The 18,297-nt window shown below is 42.0% G+C and overlaps 2 protein-coding genes across 2 annotated transcripts; both read left to right on the forward strand.

Moving 5' to 3' along the window:
• The first annotated feature begins 202 nt into the window (after positions 1-202).
• Positions 203-10,914, forward strand: LOC128741078 (uncharacterized). Its single transcript, XM_053836653.1, has 4 exons — positions 203-1,289; positions 5,967-6,378; positions 9,274-10,436; positions 10,496-10,914. Exons 1-4 carry the CDS (start codon positions 203-205, stop codon positions 10,912-10,914), a joined length of 3,081 nt encoding a protein of 1,026 aa, XP_053692628.1.
• Positions 10,915-11,616: 702 nt separating this feature from the next.
• LOC128744476 (probable cytochrome P450 6a14) lies at positions 11,617-13,168 on the forward strand. Its single transcript, XM_053841521.1, has 2 exons — positions 11,617-12,694; positions 12,753-13,168. Exons 1-2 carry the CDS (start codon positions 11,617-11,619, stop codon positions 13,166-13,168), a joined length of 1,494 nt encoding a protein of 497 aa, XP_053697496.1.
• Positions 13,169-18,297: the final 5,129 nt, after the last annotated feature.

Here is an 18,297-nt window from a genome sequence, read left to right on the forward strand (position 1 = left end):
CCGTCTATACGGTCAGGATCACGAGTTATTCCATGTTGGAACCAATTAAGTCAATTCCCATATGCTACATAGACTCCATTAACACGGTTTCCATTAACGCGGTCCCTATTAGCGTCCTTATTGGGGGGACTACTGTAAACAACAACCACTACCTCTCGGTCGGAATCAGTTTCGAGTTGTGTTTTGCAGGAACAAGGTCGGAATGTTGCTCTACGCTGTGCTGTTGGTGATAGTGGCGGCCGTGCTGTGGATACGCAAACGGTACGCGTACTGGAAGGAAAGGGGCATAGCTTATGTGGAACCATCGTTTCCTTTGGGGAATCTTCAAAACATGGGCCGTAAGGAGCATGTTTCAAAGGTCCTGCAAAAGTGTTATCAGCAACTGAAGGGGCGTGGACCGATGGGCGGAATCTTCTTTTTCATCAACCCCGTCGCGATGATCATGGATTTGGATTTAATCAAAAATGTGCTGGTGAAGGATTTTCAGCATTTCCACGACCGTGCTTTGTATCATAATGAAAAAGATGATCCCCTTACCGGGCATTTAGTTGCGCTGGATGGGGTGAGGTGGAAAAATTTAAGAGCCAAACTTACTCCTACGTTTACCTCCGGAAAAATGAAGATGATGTTCCCGACGATAATGGCCGTAGCGGATGAATTTCAAAAAACGCTTTCCCGAGAAGTCGTGAAAAGTGAGGAGCTTGAGATTAAAGATTTCATCGCTCGGTTTACCACGGATGTCATTGGATCTTGTGCCTTTGGATTGGAATGTAATAGTTTACGAGATCCAAATGCTGAGTTCCGTACAATAGGTCGACAGGTGTTTGCAGTCCGAGCTGGAAGGATGGTCAAGTTTTTCCTGGCTACACAATTCCGAAACATTGCCCGGATGTTGCATGTAAAAGTTATTGATCCCGATGTTTCGAAATTTTTCCTAGGTGCTGTTAAAAACACTGTCGAATATCGAGAGAAAAACAATATTGTACGAAACGATTTCATGAGTTTACTGATTAAGCTAAAAAACGCAGAGTCGTTGGAGGAAGGTGCCACGAATAATAACGCTTCCGGAACATTAAGCTTGGAAGAGCTTACAGCACAGGCGTTCGTTTTCTTCATAGCTGGGTTTGAAACTTCTTCAACAGCCATGTCGTTTTGCTTATATGAATTAGCAAGGAATCCGGAATTACAAGAGAAAACTCGTAAAGATGTTATTGAGACAATCCATAAACACGGTTCAATTACATATGAAGCGATAAAAGATATGGAAATGCTGGACCGCTGCATTAGTGGTACGTTTCGTAATGTTCAGGTATCAGGTATCAGCATCTTTGGCTCGAGCAGCACGTTCCTCACAATCATGTGGAAGATTTGTGCCTTGCCCATCTTGCCCGTGTCATCATTTACCTGATGAGGACGGGAAGGAAAACAGGAGGAATAGGAAGGGGTGGATGAGGAATTTGGACAAACACAAACATATATATACCGAGAGATTTTTGTACCCCCGAGGGGATACTGCAATCCTTGGTAGTTAACTTATCAAAAGTACACCCCCTGGGGGGTATACTCATGATAAATAAGAGCTTATAGCTCAATACCGCTTTCGGTAAGGAACATCAAAATGTCTCGTAATTTTAGTTTCCTAAAATCCGATTCATTTAAGACGTAGGATCCAAAGATCCTATGACGCAATTGTGCTACTGCAGGACAGTTGCAAATTACGTGATATGGTGTACCGTAGTCGGATTCACATAAATTACAATGAAACGATTCAGCTCGCTGAATCGTAGCCATATGATAATTTAGTCTGCAGTGACCAGTCAGTGATCTGACAAGAATACTGCAATTTACCTTTGAGTGTTGCAAAAGAAATTTCGCAACCTTCTCACAAGGCTTAACAATGAAACTTTTCGTTTGACGACAAGTTTCAAGATTTTCCCAATAACGTACATGTTCAGATGAAAACCAAGATCGAATCTTTTGTTTTATCCAACATGCCGCAATTGGTAAAGCAGGTTCCGGTCCGAAAACCGACTTTTCTGCTCCAGATCTTGCTAGTTCATCAGCCCATTCATTTCCGGTTATACCAGAATGGCCAGGAACCCAAACCAGATGAACGGCATTTAGAATGCTTAGTTCTTCTAATTGGGTGTGGCAGGCGATGACTGTTTTAGATTTAGAATTAGCCGCACAAAGGGCTTTTATAGCGGCTTGACTGTCAGAACAGAAGTAGATAATCTTGCCTATCAGTTCTTTCTGAAGTGCAAACTGAGCTCCGCACATAATTGCAAAGATTTCAGCTTGAAAAACGGTGCAGTAACTACCCAACGAATAGGATTCCTCCAATTCCAGCTCACGGCAGTAAACACCAGCACCCGCGCGACCTTCGTACAAGGAACCATCGGTATAACAGACCACATAGTCGGAAATTTTCCTTTCCATGTAGCCTGACATCCAATCCTCTCTAGGAGGAAAGTCACTTGAGAAAGTCCTATACGGGAAAGTACGCATGAGCGTTACATCGCTAGGAGCAAGGGCAAACTTGTCCTCAGCAACAATTTGCGACCACAGTCGAGTATGACCAGTGGAACCGTCCACAGACTGCCAAAGGCCAATCGCGTGTAGTCGATAAGCACATATTAGTGCCTCTTGCTTCAGGTGGAAGTGTAGAGGTTTAATATTGAAAATAGCTTCTAGGGCGGCAGTAGGAGTTGTAGTAAATGCACCAGACATTGCCATTAAACACATCCTTTGAAGATGGTTTAGCTTTGTCTGGACAGTCACAACTTCCCCTCTCTGCCACCATACAAGACAACCATACGCCAGTATTGGTCTGACAACGACCGTGTATAACCAGTGTATGTATTTGGGTTTAAGCCCCCAAGAGTTGCCAATTGCTCGTCTACATTGCCCAAAGGCCATGCACGCTTTTTTAATTCGGAAATCAATATTTGTGGACCAGTCAAGCTTGGAGTTGAGAATCAACCCCACGTACTTCACTTCGTTCACAACATCAACATCCGAATCGTAAAAGCGCAGAGCGCGAGCTCTATTGGTATTTCTACGTCTTGAAAATAAGACGATAGATGTTTTGCTCGGATTTACCGAAAGTGCAGTTTCTCGGCACCACGTTTCTACGACACGTAGTGCCTGCTGCATTAAGTCAAATAATGTGCTTATGCACTTTCCAACTACAAGGATGAGATAGTCATCCGCAAAACCATATGACGGATAGCCTAGACCATTGAGTTTCCTCAATAGGCCGTCCGCCACAAGGTTCCATAAAAGAGGCGAGAGAACGCCACCTTGTGGACATCCACAAACACTTTGCTTCCAAATGCTTGCTTGCCGTAAGGACGAAAAAAGCAATCGGTTACTAAGCATTTGTTCTATCCACTTTATGATTATTGAAGGCACATTATGATAACGAGCAGCCTCCAAAATGGAAGCGAAAGATACGTTATCAAACGCGCCTTCAATATCCAAAAAAGTTCCTAAGCAAGATTCCTTTTGTGAAAAAGCAACCTCAATTTTATCCACCACATCATGTAATAAAGTGGTTGTAGACTTGCCACTTTGATAAGCATGCTGTGCTGAATGAAGAGGAACTTCTACTAAGCTTGTTTCGCGGATGTGGTGATCAACAATCCGCTCAAGTGATTTAAGCAAGAAAGACGTTAGACTGATTGGTCTAAAACTTTTGGCTTGCTCGTATGTCGCGCGTCCACCTTTAGGAATAAACTTAATGGTTATTTCACGCCATTGAGTTGGGATGTACCCAATAGCAATACTACACACAAACATCCTTCTCAGAATGTGTTTGAAGTACTTGAATCCTTTTTGCAGTAGAATAGGGTATATTCCATCTGTTCCAGGAGATTTGTATGGAGAGAAGCTGTTCACGGCCCACTCAATCGCTTCAGTTGTGACAAGTCTCCGAGCAAAAGCCCATGAGTCTAAGCCACCTAAAACGATTTCTGGATCGTTTCGAACTTCAGGTTCCACACAGCCCGGAAAGTGACTATAAAAGAGACATTCCAGGATTTCATTGTCATTCGAACAGTATTCACCGTTCGAACTTCGAATGTTATTAACCTGATAATCTTTCGATTTTGACAGTATTTTATTAAGTCGACTTGCCTCGCCGAAACTGGAAACGTTGCTACAGAACCTGTGCCAGCTCGTGCGTGCTGAAGATCGTAAAGCCTTTGTATAGGCTTTCCGGGCCTGCTTGAAAGGCTCCACGCCATCCCTCCGACGTCTATTCCAGGCTCTCCTGCATCGTTTCTTTAGTTCCGCGAGATGAGAGTTCCACCATGGTGTTCCTCTAGTCGTTTTAATAGTTTTTAGTGGGCAAGCTACTTCAAAAGCTTCCGCAATAAAAGATGTTGTGACATCTACAGCCACATCCAAGTCGATCGATGACTCAATCGTCGGTTCGAATCCTTGAAATTTCGTCGCCAGTTCCTCCTCAAAGAGTTCCCAGTCAGAAAATCTCGGATTGCGAAATGTTGCAGCGTTCAAGGAGACACCCAAATGATCAAAATATATAAAGCAATGATCAGATATTGGTGTCTCATTTGAAACATGCCATTGTGCCAACTCATGACTGATCCTGTTAGAGCAGAGTGTTATATCTAACACTTCCTCTCTACCAGCTCGTATGAAAGTTGGACAATTGCCAATGTTGAGTATTCCAAGGTTGGTACCACTCAAATATTCCATCAAATCAGAGCCTCTCAGATTGATATCCGAGCTGCCCCAAATGATGTGATGGGCATTGGCATCACTGCCTACAATGAGCGGAAGCCCACTAGATTGGCAGTATCTCACCACATTTCTGAAATCGTCGCTGGGAGACGGTTCATCGTGTGGTAAGTATGCAGAACAGTAGACATAGCGCCTATGGACATCATCCACGACGAGTTCTACTGTGACTGCACAAATATCTCGAGTAGTCAACTCAGAGATAAGGCATGCACTAATTGACCTATGCAACAATATGCATGCCCTGGGCATCAAACGAGGATTTGTCATACCAGTTTTGCTGAAAACAGCAAAGTTCTGGTTTCCAATATCCGTCGAATGAAAGTACCCCTTGCGAAAATATGGCTCCTGGACCAATGCGATGGTGACAGAGCCATTAAAAAGTTTTTCGCATAAATACAAATTTGCTGCCCGTTTGTGTTGAAGATTTATTTGTGCGACTCTAACTATTTGACTAGCGGAGTATATGCACAAACAATCTCCAACACAGATCAGACAGCAAATTGTAAGCGAAGCCAATTAAGTTGGCCAGAACGCACTTGGCGTAAAACCCATAAGGGAAATTGGGCAGGACTACTATGCTGTTCCCACGAAACGCAAGGGACAACAAAGATCGACCGTACCAGAGCCCCGCATGGCACAGTAGGGGCAAGATGCCCAAAGCACTCCGTTCGCGACTGGCATGTTTTCACCCCTCCAGCCATTCAGTCATCGGCACGGAGATAGACCTTGACTTAGGGGCACCTGATTTGCCGACTCCCGGCAGGATCAGGTCCCGTGGCTCAATTTTTGCCCAAACGTACAATTCGGCACCAACCGCCAAAGGGCGTAAGTGCAGATTGTGTAAAACAGACCGATTAAGAGTCTCTCTCTCTCTCTGTGCTAAGCCAGCTGAGAAAATAACTCTCTCCCGGTGTGCTCACACCCCGCAGCCGCGCCCTCCGAAAATCCTGCGCCGAACTGCACGATTAGGTAGCCGGAAACCACACGGCGAGTGTTCCACCTTCTCTGTCTGCATACGACAACCAAGGTTGCGCACCACCAGGTGCGCAACTTTGGCTACCGTACCCCAGCCGGCACCTCGTGGAGGTAGAGATAGGAGTTAGAAAACAGAGGTGATATATTTGCACATGTTCACTCATTTGCCAGCCAATAATGTTACATATGTTCCGATCACAAATCTAATTCACTTTTTTTCTCAGAATCACTTCGCATGTATCCGCCTGCAACCACGCTAACTCGACTAGTAACCAAACCGTACAAAGTTCCCGGCACTAATGTTACTTTGGAGAAAGGTTCAACAGTGATTGTTCCCCTGTATGCCATTCAGCAAGATCCGGAATATTTCCCAAATCCAGAACGGTTCGATCCGGATCGTTTTACGCCGGAACAGGTGGCTAAACGAAACCCGTACAGTTACATGCCGTTCGGCGAGGGACCACGCATTTGCATTGGGATGCGATTCGGACAGATGCAAGCTCGCGTTGGGTTGGCTTATTTGCTGAAGAATTTCCGGTTCAGCCTGTCGAGCAAAACAGCGGTGCCACTGAAAATAGCTGCCGGTGGACCGGTACTTTCCAGCGAGGGTGGTATGTGGCTTCGGGTGGAAAAATTGTGATCCTGGAAAGTTTTTCATCAATATTTATTAATCTATAGATATATCACTGTCCAACTGTTCAGAATTTCATCTATTTGATGCGAGCAAATAAATACAACAATTTATTAATTGATAAAGCCTGTTGCAAGGTCGGATAAATCGTTGGATATTTTCCAAAATGGATCGAACTTGCCGAAAACGTTCCTGGTTTGGTAAACTACTCACAGCTGCATCACTTTAAAGTGAGTTTGCTGCGCTCGATCCACTTATTTATTCATAAAGAAATACAAACAATATGTCAATTTCAAGCTCACCAGTAATAATGCTATAAGAAACATTCATTAAATTAAATGACTTGGAAAAAACACTAGAATCACCTGGCCTCGAGGTCACCCGCGCTAAGCAGATTGAGTCGATATGAATTTACAATGTTATAAATTTGCTTGTATATTAACTGACAACAGCGCTAGCGCAAGCGAGCGGCATTCTCGCGCAACAACTGTTGTTTGCGTCTTGATTTAAATGAACATTTGAAATGATCGTTTTTATTGGTGATGGAATGAGCCTTCAGTGTTACGTCTGTTAGTCTGTGAGTGTATGTTCTGCTATAACTCTGGAACACCTAAACGGTGTCTTATCTCGGCACACATGTTCTTTAACATAAAAGAATCACCGTATGGTGGTTAACGAAAGGGGAAAACAGGTTCAAATGGGTGGAGGGATGCGTATCTTTTGCATTTGGAACGATAGCAGTTGAGTAATGCACGCTGAAACGGGGCACTACTGATACGAGGTATTCAAATATTGGAACTTTTGCACTTAATTGGTTGAAACTGGTTAAAAAATAAGAATTATACTTTTGATACCTCGAAATGGTGGACCCCTCATTCGCCAAGGGGCCTAACAGGTTCAAAAAAAGTTGAATTTTGAGATCTGTATCATGTGATATTTCATAAATTTGCCATGAAACAATTAACAAATGACCCGGTTTTGTAAAGAAGAACAGGGCTTTTAAATAGAGTAAAAAAAATTTTGACGGCCATCTTGGATTTGGTGACCATATTGGATTTTATCAAAAAATCGCCATTTTCACCATGAGCCCTCCAACCGATTTTCATTTTAAGACCATTATCGGAAAGCTGAGAAAAAATGCTAACAATTAATGACGAGGGGTCCACTATTTCGAGGTATCAAAAGTGTAATTCTTATTTTTTAACCATTTTCAACCAATTAAGCGCAAAACTTCCAATATTAGAAAGCCCCGTTTCAGCGAGAATTACTCAGTTGTAAAAATGGCTGAATGATACGAGGGGATTTCTGAAGGAGATTTACAGTGCTGGGGGACAACAGGAGAGTAGATGACAAAGGGAGAAGACACATTCAAATCAAGAAAAACTGTTTCTTACATTATGAAAATTTTCGTTAAAATAACAGATGTTCAAGTGGTTGAGAGACAAAGGGGTCTGAGTAAGGACCCTGCTTAAGATAAGTAGTCGCTTCATTTAGTCGGTGTCATTGCACTCTTGATTTGATAAATGTATTTCATAACATTTTTTCTCAGCTTTCGAATGGCGATTCTAGAATAAAAACTGGTGGGTGCGCTCAAGAGGAATAAGGCAATCTATACCTATAAAAATGAATACCTATAAATTTGTCTGTATGTTACTTGTAGACTCGAAAACTACTGAACCAATCGGCGTGAAAATTTGCATGCAGGGTTTTAGGGGCCTTATGATGGTTCTTATGATGGTTAGAGACCCCTTCCCTCTCTAGAGGGGGGGGGGGGGATCCCGTACAAATCAAACACAAATTTCTGTATAACTCGAGAATCAATCAAGCAAATGGAACCAAATTTGGCAGGTACATAAATGTTTTTGGAGCCAGGAATTTTTTCTATGATGGTTTGAGACCCCTTCCTTTTCTGGAAGGGCTTATACATACAAATAAAACAGAAATTTTTGCATATCTCAAAAATCACCTAAAACTACTTATAGCAATACTAGACGATTCGGAAGCGAATATTTAAACACTATTAGCTTTATCAGCTTTATTTTATCAGGCGTAGTAATGGTGGGAGATATTTTTTACTTTACTGTGAGGAAAAATTGAAAATTTGTATATTAAACTACCCATGGTTTCATAATTACGTAACTGCCAAAATGAATCATCTAAGGTTGAACTCCCGGAAACTTGCAAAACTCGAGAGATCGTGACAAAGATCATTCGAGACCTTCTGTACAGCACAGTTTAATTTGTGGCAATATGAAGTTTACCGGGTCAGCTAGAGTTCTGATAAAATTCAACAGGGCGACCAAACCGGAGATAGCCGTTTAAACAATTTTCACTTCACTTGAAAGTCGTATTCTTCTTCTTCAGAGAATTATGTCATTGTTATTTGTTATGTTACGCAATGTTAAAAAATGTCAAGGTATACTAAAAAATTAACTTATTTTTCTATCGGGACCATTGATAAACCAGGGGTCCACTGTTTTGAGGCATTAAAAGTGTAAATCTCATTTTTTAACCATTTTCAACTTATCAAGTACAAAAGTTTCAATATTTGAAAACCTCGTGTCAGAAGTGGTCCTCGTTTCAACGAGAATTTCTCACAAAATAATAATTTTTGGGCACTTCAGTTTGAATTTCCGAAATCGCAAGATAAAAAATAAAAATATTGGAATTAATTTTATTAAAGCAAGCAAAACAGACAATCGCAAAAATCATCAACTTAAATCCAACGGAGCTTGTTTAAAGTCCAATAGAACTCGTAGCAAGCACGGGTGAACTGAATTGCTTGTTGCGTGAATGGCGCATTAAGATGCCGGCCAAAAGATTTACAACAAAAAAAGAATCGATTCCGCTGCTAAACTCTTTAAATATAAGCAGCACGTGTTCGGCACGTGCAAATCTAGTTCGAAATCAGCTCCGGGTCGGTGGAAACCATTCAGTGTCCGAAAAGAAACTCGCCAACAACCCGTTACCACGATGATTCTTTATCTCGTCCTTCTTGTGATTGCTCTACTAACATTCTGGATTCGGAAACGTTACTCGTACTGGAAGGATCGTGGAGTACCGTTTGTGAAACCGATTTTTCCCGTTGGTAATTTGCTTGGACTGGGCCGAAAGAGGCACATTTCCTCGGTCATGGCACGTCACTACGCGGCACTGAAAGGTAGCGGACGGTCTTTCGGAGGTATGTTTTTCTACACAAAACCGGCGGTCATCGCGTTGGAATTAGACTTTGTGAAAACCGTGCTGGTGAAGGACTTTCAATATTTTCATGACCGTTCGTTCTATTACAATGAGAAGGATGATCCCCTGTCTGCTCATTTGTTCGCAATTGATGGGACAAAATGGAAGAATTTGAGATACAAGCTGGCGCCAACGTTTTCGTCCGGGAAGATGAAAATGATGTTTCCAACTGTTACCGGGGTGGCAGTAGAGCTGAGTAAACTCATGACCCGTGAGGCGATAAAGGCAGAAGACATCGAGATGAAAGACATTCTGGCAAGATTCACCACGGATGTGATCGGAACGTGTGCTTTCGGAATAGAGTGCAATAGTTTGTTCGATCCCGACGTCGAGTTTAGACGAATGGGCAAGAAAGTTTTCGAGTTCGGTTTCTGGATGATGTTGAAAATTATGGTGGCACAACAGTTTCGGTCCATTGCCCGTGCTCTTCATGTTTCTTTTTTCAACAAAACCGAGACTAAATTTTTCTACGACGTCGTAAAGAGTACGGTCGAGTATCGTGAACGTAATGGCGTGGAACGAAACGATTTCATGAGTTTGCTTATTAAGTTGAAGAACGCGAAACCTACAGCATCGGAGGGGTCAACCGATGAAGAAGTAGGAAATCTCACGTTACAAGAAATAGCTGCTCAAGCTTTTGTGTTCTTTTTGGCTGGATTCGAGACTTCTTCAACAGCAATGTCCTACTGTTTGTATGAACTTGCTTTGAATGCTGAAATTCAAGACAAGGCTCGCAAGGACGTACTTGATTCCATTCAGAGAAACGGAAGCATAAGCTACGATGCAGTTCAAGATATGCCCTATCTCGATCAATGTATTAATGGTAGGTGTTTATTGTGGATAAGTGGGTGAAGATGTCATAATTTTTTCTCTTCCCAACAGAAACACTACGAAAATATCCCCCAATAAGTATAATATCACGAATGGTCTCCAAACCGTACCGAATTCCCGATAGCGACATAACACTCGAGCAAGGATCGACCATGGTTGTGCCCATCTATGGCATTCATCACGATCCGGATTACTACCCGGAACCGGAAAAGTTCGACCCGGAACGATTCGCTTCCGATGCGTTGGCTAGTCGCGATCCGTTTTGCTTTATTCCGTTCGGCGCGGGACCTCGGCTCTGTATCGGAATGCGTTTCGGAATGATGCAGACCCGCGTGGGGTTGGCTTATCTGTTGAAGGACTTTCGCTTTACTCTGGCGAGTAAAATGCCGGTACCGCTGAAAATTGCCCCCGGCAGTGCTGTTCTCACTTCGCAAGGAGGACTTTGGCTGCGGGTGGAAAAACTCACGTAGTCCGTACGACTGTGGCTATATAGACATTCTATTTTGTTAGAATTTTAATGTGTATGCTGCTTTACTTTTGTTGTTTTGTTTGATTTCTAGCTAACAGCAAGGAGAATAGGACTCTTATTGGTTAAATAAAATATTGTGACTTGACAATGTCAATCATTTCCACAAAATCGACTTTTGCTTTGAGATGCAATCAATCCAAACAAAAAAATCATTTGCGTATTATTCAGAAGCTCACGTGTCGCAAAAATTTTCACAAATTCATTTCAGCCTCACCGACGATAACGCAATGATTGACTGCTTGCTTTTGGCCTAGTCATATCATTTCTGACCAGGACGAACCAAAGCAAATCACGCCCACTTCGCTGCGTGTGTTTTTGTCCATCCGTCCATTTATCAAGCAACTCAGATTCTTTTCCGTTGGAAAGCTTGCGACGAAAAAAAGCTCCATCACCATTGCCTTTCCGTTTTTGTTTCCATTCAACAGTACCGTGGATGAATCTTTTTGGTCAATCGCACAGTCACCAAGATAAAGTATTTCGTGCTCGCGTGACTGATAAAACCGACACCGGCATCCCTCGGAATAATCAGTTGCAGATTTGTAGCTGAACGGCACGCAACTTAAATTGAAACCACAACAAACCAGCCACCAACCGGGAATTGATCCGCTAATTTGCGTTCAAATATACCACCATCCCAGCAGCGATGGAAGTTTTGGACGGAATCATCGCTGCGGTGATGATCTTGCTCATCATCTATTGGTATCTGAACAAAAAGCACTCCTACTGGGCCGATCGGAAGGTACCTTACCTAAAACCGGAATTTTTCTACGGCAACAGCCGCACCTTGCAAAGGACAGAATCGGCTGCAGACTTGTTTCAACGGATCTATCGGCAGCTGAAGGGTTTGGGCCCGTTCGGTGGAATTTTTATGTTCACCACGCCGATCGTCATCGCGACCGATTTGGAACTGTTGAAGCGTATTTTCGTGAAAGACTTTCAGTATTTTCATGACCGAGGAAACTTCTGCAATGAGAAAGACGATCCACTGTCGGCGCACATGTTCAATTTGAATGGGAACAAATGGAAGGCACTGCGGAACAAACTTTCTCCAACGTTCACTTCCGGCAAGATGAAAATGATGTTTCCGACGATCGTGGCAGCTGGAAGGCAGTTCAACGATTTTATGGAAGAAAATGTTAGAAAAGAGAGTGAGCTGGAGTTGAAAGATCTACTGGCGCGGTTCACGACAGACGTCATAGGAATGTGTGCTTTCGGTATCGAGTGCAATTCGATGAAGGATCCCGATGCACAGTTTCGCGTGATGGGAAGGAAAATCTTTAAACCGAGTGGCAAAGTGAAAGGATTTCTAACGACCTCCATGCCGGAATTGGCAAGAAAATTGGGAGTTACGATTGTGAATCCGGAAGTATCTGACTTCTTTATGGGAGCCGTTCGAGAAACAATCGATTACCGTGTGAAAAACAACATTCACAGAAATGATTTTATGGATTTGCTGATTCAGATGAGATCTCCAGATGAGCTTAAAAGTGATGATGGGCTGCTTTCGTTCAACGAAATTGCTGCTCAGGCATTTCTATTCTACCTAGCTGGATTCGAGACAAGCTCGACCCTGCTGACTTGGACTCTGTACGAATTGGCAGTAAATCAGGATATTCAAGCGAAGGGTCGCCAGCACGTGCAGGATATACTTGGGAAGCATGGTGAAAATATGACCTATGAATCGATAATGGATATGGAATACCTAGAGCAAATTCTGAACGGTAGGTTTCATCTTATGAATGGAGCAACTAATCACTCATATTTTGTTACTTATTTCAGAGGCCCTCCGAAAGTACCCTCCTGTTCCTGTACACTTCCGTATAACTACCAAAGACTATCAGGTTCCAAACACCAATACAGTCATCGAAACAGGAACTCGTCTCTTGATCCCGGTCTATGGAATTCATCGTGATCCGGAAATTTTCCCGAATCCGGAGCAGTTTGATCCGGATCGCTTCAGCCCGGAAGAGGTGCAAAAACGCCATCCATACGCTTGGACACCTTTCGGAGAGGGTCCTCGTATTTGCGTTGGTCTTCGGTTCGGTATGATGCAGGCTCGCATCGGATTGGCTTACCTGTTGAAGAATTTTAGATTTGCGATCGGCGAAAAGTGCACCGTTCCGCTGCAATATGACGTGACCAGTTTTGTATTGGCTCCGAAAGGTGGTCTGTGGCTTAAAGTAGAAAAAATTTGAGGATGTGAATTTGTTATTTTGTTTTTTAAATATTGCTTTAGTTTACAACTGTCTAGAAATGATTTCAATTTTCCATCCAACAGAAAACGACTTTCTTGATGTTAAATTAAGTTAAATCAAGTACTTCGATAACAGAAAGCGTAAAACATGGAAACAGTTCCTACTAATTCAATAAAATGATAATGTAAATTTGTCTGTTTGTTTGTTTACTGTGTAAATTTATCTCTATTATACAACCATGGCGTATAACTGGACATTAGCCGATTAAAGCTGAACTGTTCGTTTTGGAAAAACGATGATCTTTTGGCACATTTATATATAAAAGTGAGCGGGAGTATGTTTGTATGTTTCACAATAACTCCAGAACGCCTTGACCGATCTCCTCCAAACTTGGAACACATATTCCTTGACATAAGGGAATCAGCACTGGGAAGTTTACAAAAGGGGTGAACGCGTTTCACTTGCATTTAAATCGATTGCAGTTGTGCAACTGACTTTGAGAAAAGAGGGTGGTTCCACCGAGGAGGAATATATGGTAAATAAACCTTTGTTTCATTTCCAGCATTTTTCATTGAGCAAACCTATGCATAATTAGCTACGTGACAGAAGGGGGAGCTGACTAGGAAGCAACTAACATGTAGAGGGACAGGACACGGAACGTGAGTGTGAATGTATGTTCCGCCATAGCTCTGGAACTACTGGACTGTTTTTCATCAAACGTCGTTTGTCAAACACATGTTTTTTGGCATGATTCTTTTATGCCGGGGGGTTGACAAAAGAAGGAAGACGGTCTCTTACAAGGGGAGAGAAAGGTTAAAATGAGTAAAGGGGTGCGATTCTCTTGCATTTGAAACGATAGCAGTTGTACAAGTTGTTCTATTTCTAAAAGGGGAAATAGGGTGGTCATTAAATAGGAAGAGTTTCAAAAACGTAAAAAACGGCTTCGTGTCCATTTATAGGGATTACCGAGAAGAAGACAGATTTACAAGTGGTTGGGGGACAACGTGAGAGGAACTGACAAAGGAAGAAGACATATTCAAATTAACAACAGGGTTTTGTTTCTTGCATTATGAGAGTTTTCGATACAAAAGCAGATGTACAAGTGACTGAGTGACCCGCAGGGGTCCCAAGTGAGATCGGGTAATCAGCTAGTTTTCCTTTTTTTTTTTTCCTTTTTTTCGGGTTATCCAACTGGTCGCTTAATAGCGTATAAAACTCTGCGCTGGGCCCTTTTGTGTTGTCAACAAAGTGTCAGGGAGACCTCAAACATCAGTTCTACCTGACGAGACAGGCACTGGCGCCCACTAAAACACAGGTAGAGCCCCAAGCATAGCCGTCACGCCTATACCCACAGGCGGAGGCGTTTCGGCCCTGCGCGGACTCCACGAACTGACTCTAAGATCTCTCTGCCAAAGGCCGGAATGTCATATTTTAAATATAATGATGATGATGACGATGATGATGATAATGATGATGATGAGAAGAAAAATAATAGATCGAATTTGTAAATGTGCTTTGGACTTTTTGTACCACTCGAGTTGCAATATGTGGTATAGTGAAGAAGTGGAGAGTTCGTCAGCCCCGCCTGACACCGGTCTTCAACCGCGCGCCCGCTTTCAGTTTTCCAACACAAACAACCACAAATGAACCAATAGGTAAAACAAATTTCGGAGCATTAGTGGTTATCAACTTATCAGGGCAAATTTAATCTTTCATCCCCTTAGTATTCACAGTGCATTCCCACGATACAAAGTAAATTGAGCGCAGCACAAGCTGGACGTTCGCGGTAGTCGACAGAAGCTTCAAAATATAGAGACTCGCCCGCCTTCCAACCCTCGAGACCAAAGTGCTGTAAAGCTCTGGGCTTAAACGTCTCTTTAAGACTCGACCCCTTCCCATCGACAGAGCCCGCGGACGGCCATCAGAGCTCAGGACAGCCACGGGGCCAGTGCAAAAATCCTACTCTATCTAGCAGCACCGCCTAGCCGAAACTCGAACACGCGACACGAATTGACCTAATTTTCCCATCTGCTACCTAAGAAGTGCTATTACCCGTAATCATTACAGAGTGGTCCTTCGGCATCCAATCGGATCTGGTATCCCGCTTACATCCCCTTACTAACCCTAAGCCCCCGACCAACTCAATCAATCCGACATTTTTCGGAGATATTTGTGACAGTTGTGATAAATAAGGATGAATCCCAGAAAACTTCATCTATTGTCAGAGATCCCCATGCTGGCCTTATTCTTAAGCGGAATAAAAGCACTTTCTGAACAACGCAACAATCACATTTGGTAAATTTTTACCCCGAGTCCCACTTGAAATCACAAAAGTATTTTGATATATACCCACATTCAGAAGTAAACGTGACCGCTGTTCATTTACTGATTAGTTAAAAAGCCCTACACCACGACAAGGTTCAGTTTTATCGTAGGGGAGATCGGGTAATCAGCTAGTTTTGTATTAAAAATGTAGGTTCTAAAGTTCGTTAAACCATCGGTTTAGGATCAATGATTATTTGTTGCCTTAAATGTGCTATGCCTGTCCCCAAAGAAGTAATGAAAAAGTAGTACTGAAAGCAACAATTTTACTTTTTTTTAATTTCCAAATTGGCAGAGGACACCATTAAGGTGAGACAAATTCAATCTAATGGATGTTCAAAAATCATCGAAAAAAGCAAGGTTAGAAGAAAATTTGAAAAATTGCTGCACGTATAGCTTACTTCTTAAGAACTATGTCTCATCAGAACTCGTAAAATAAGCATCCTCGTGATTGTAATAACTTTCGTTAAGTTAAGTATGTACAATGTCTTTTATCAGGACCAGTGATGGAAAAATATCACTTCTAGCGATCAAGAGCATAGAAGCGATCAGATTCAGATTCATTGACATCAATACTTGTAAGCGACAAATACTTTGTTGCGATCTGTACAGATTATGACAAACATCAGATCAGATCATATTCATTCCTTGATTGTGTTGAGAAATATAACAAACACAGATGATCGGTTGTGTGCAGTGCATGAGTCTCAATACAAACAACACGAGTTACTCTTTTTCTCACAGCTAGGTGAATTGTTACACTGTGATCGACTGCGAGAATTAATAAGAAAGCAAACCATTGTGATTAAGGCTAAAGAGTCACTGTTTGTCATGAAATGTACAGATCTGTGCGTGTGGCGATAACTCGCAGATTTGTTCAAATCACTGATTTTCCATCCCTGGTGCATTAATATGAACGGTTGTTCATATTTACTTTACTTAATTAATTAATTAATTAACTTAACACAAAAATACCGGACGATAAGGTTAGAAATTCTGGACTTACCATGAGGATTATTTTTTACATTAAATTTCACAGATACAAGACACGTACCCCTGCCTGGGCACTGTGGACTTGATATTAGATTGGAAATGGGATTTAAATTCCTAAAAACCTGCACACTTAAAAAGAGCACCGAACTCGGCAAAATTTGGCCGAGATTTGGACAGATGAGCGTTCGGTGAAATTTTTTATGATACAAAACGTTAGTAAAGATCCATAAACGTCGATATGCACCACCATTTTTCACCGAACGCTCGGTTGTCCAAATCTCGGTAAATTTTGCCGAGTTTTTTAAGTGTGTGGAATCGAATTAGAAGTTCGGCTTGAAACTGGAATTAAAATTGGATTCAAATTTGTGTCAACAAGTACAATTCGAGTCGACTTAAAATTGAACTTGATCTTAAAGTCGGAGCTTGAAATGAGACACGATATTTAACTTGAAATTAGACATAAAATCGGACTAACATTTTAATTTGTCTCTTTTACTTGTAGATGACTCTATACGCAGTCTTAACGTAAACTCTGTTTTGGAAAGGGAGGAAGTGTCTGATGCGAAGAATGATTAATTGGGTGAACTGGAAAATTTCGATGTATAAACCAACAATATATTGGGTTGTGCGATGGCAGATGACGCTCACACCGAATGGTATCCGAATGTTTTACTGATTAAACTACTGCCGCACCCTCATAATCAGTGGTTGGAGATCTGCGAAGAAAAGATTTATTTGAATCGATGAACTCGTCTTGGCGAGAATATTATTTTTTGCATGAATGCTGTTTGTTTCTGCCGTCGAGAAGATAGACTGTTATCTACTCGGTCAGTGCGGTAGAAACAGGCAGTCTTGTTGCCAACGTCGCACCGGCAAGTCTAGTGATTACTACCATCAATGTCTGGAATGATAGAATTGGGAAAATAAACCAAAATTAGATATTAGACTACTTGGAAAGATTCCCATCGTACACCTGGCGAAAGTTGGGAGACAACGGTGGGCCGGCCACATTGTAAAGATGCCGGACGACTGTGCAGTGAAACCCGCTCTCTTCAAGAACCCCACCAGCACTAGGAATAGAGGGGCCCGATGGCTCGACCAGGTTTAAGACGACTTGCGTGTGTCGAGACGCGCAACGAATTGGCGAAGAGTTGTCAAGAACCGATGCAATGGAGAGCAATTCTTGATACGACAAGATCCACCCCGGCTCTCGGCTGGTAAAGTAAGTAAGTAGATATTAGACTACCTAATATAAGGGTGCGGCAGTAGTCATTAAAACATTAGGCCGGCAACCAAAAAAGCGTGGGTGCGATTCCCACCTGCTATTGCTCCACAAACAAACTGCCACTAACACTTCCTCCCTTTTCATAAAAGTATTGAGTTTAAATTTTTGCTGAAACTGGACTTGTCAATTAAGCTAGAAATAGCACTTAAAATTGAGCTCGAAATTAAACTTAAAATTTTACCTAAAATGAAACTTGATGTTTTAGATGTAGTAAGACTTAATGGGGCTGAGAATTAAACTTGAAATCATGCATAACATTTAACTTGAAATTGAACTTTGGTTTGGACCAATATAGCGTTACTTCAAATGAAATTGGAAGTTGGACTTCAAATTGAACTTGAAATTAGACATAAAATAAGACTCGAAATGGAACAAGCAATTGAACATGAAATTGGATGTCAATTGAGGATGAAACAGAAATTAAATTAGTGCAGAAATTCGTCTCAAAATTCAACTTTAAATTTCTATTAAAATTTAACTTGCAAGTGGACTTTACATTGGCATAAAATTTGACATAAAATTGGTCTTA

The sequence above is a fragment of the Sabethes cyaneus genome, chromosome 3 (genome assembly GCF_943734655.1).
Source record: "Sabethes cyaneus chromosome 3, idSabCyanKW18_F2, whole genome shotgun sequence".
Taxonomy (NCBI): Eukaryota; Metazoa; Arthropoda; class Insecta; order Diptera; family Culicidae; genus Sabethes; species Sabethes cyaneus.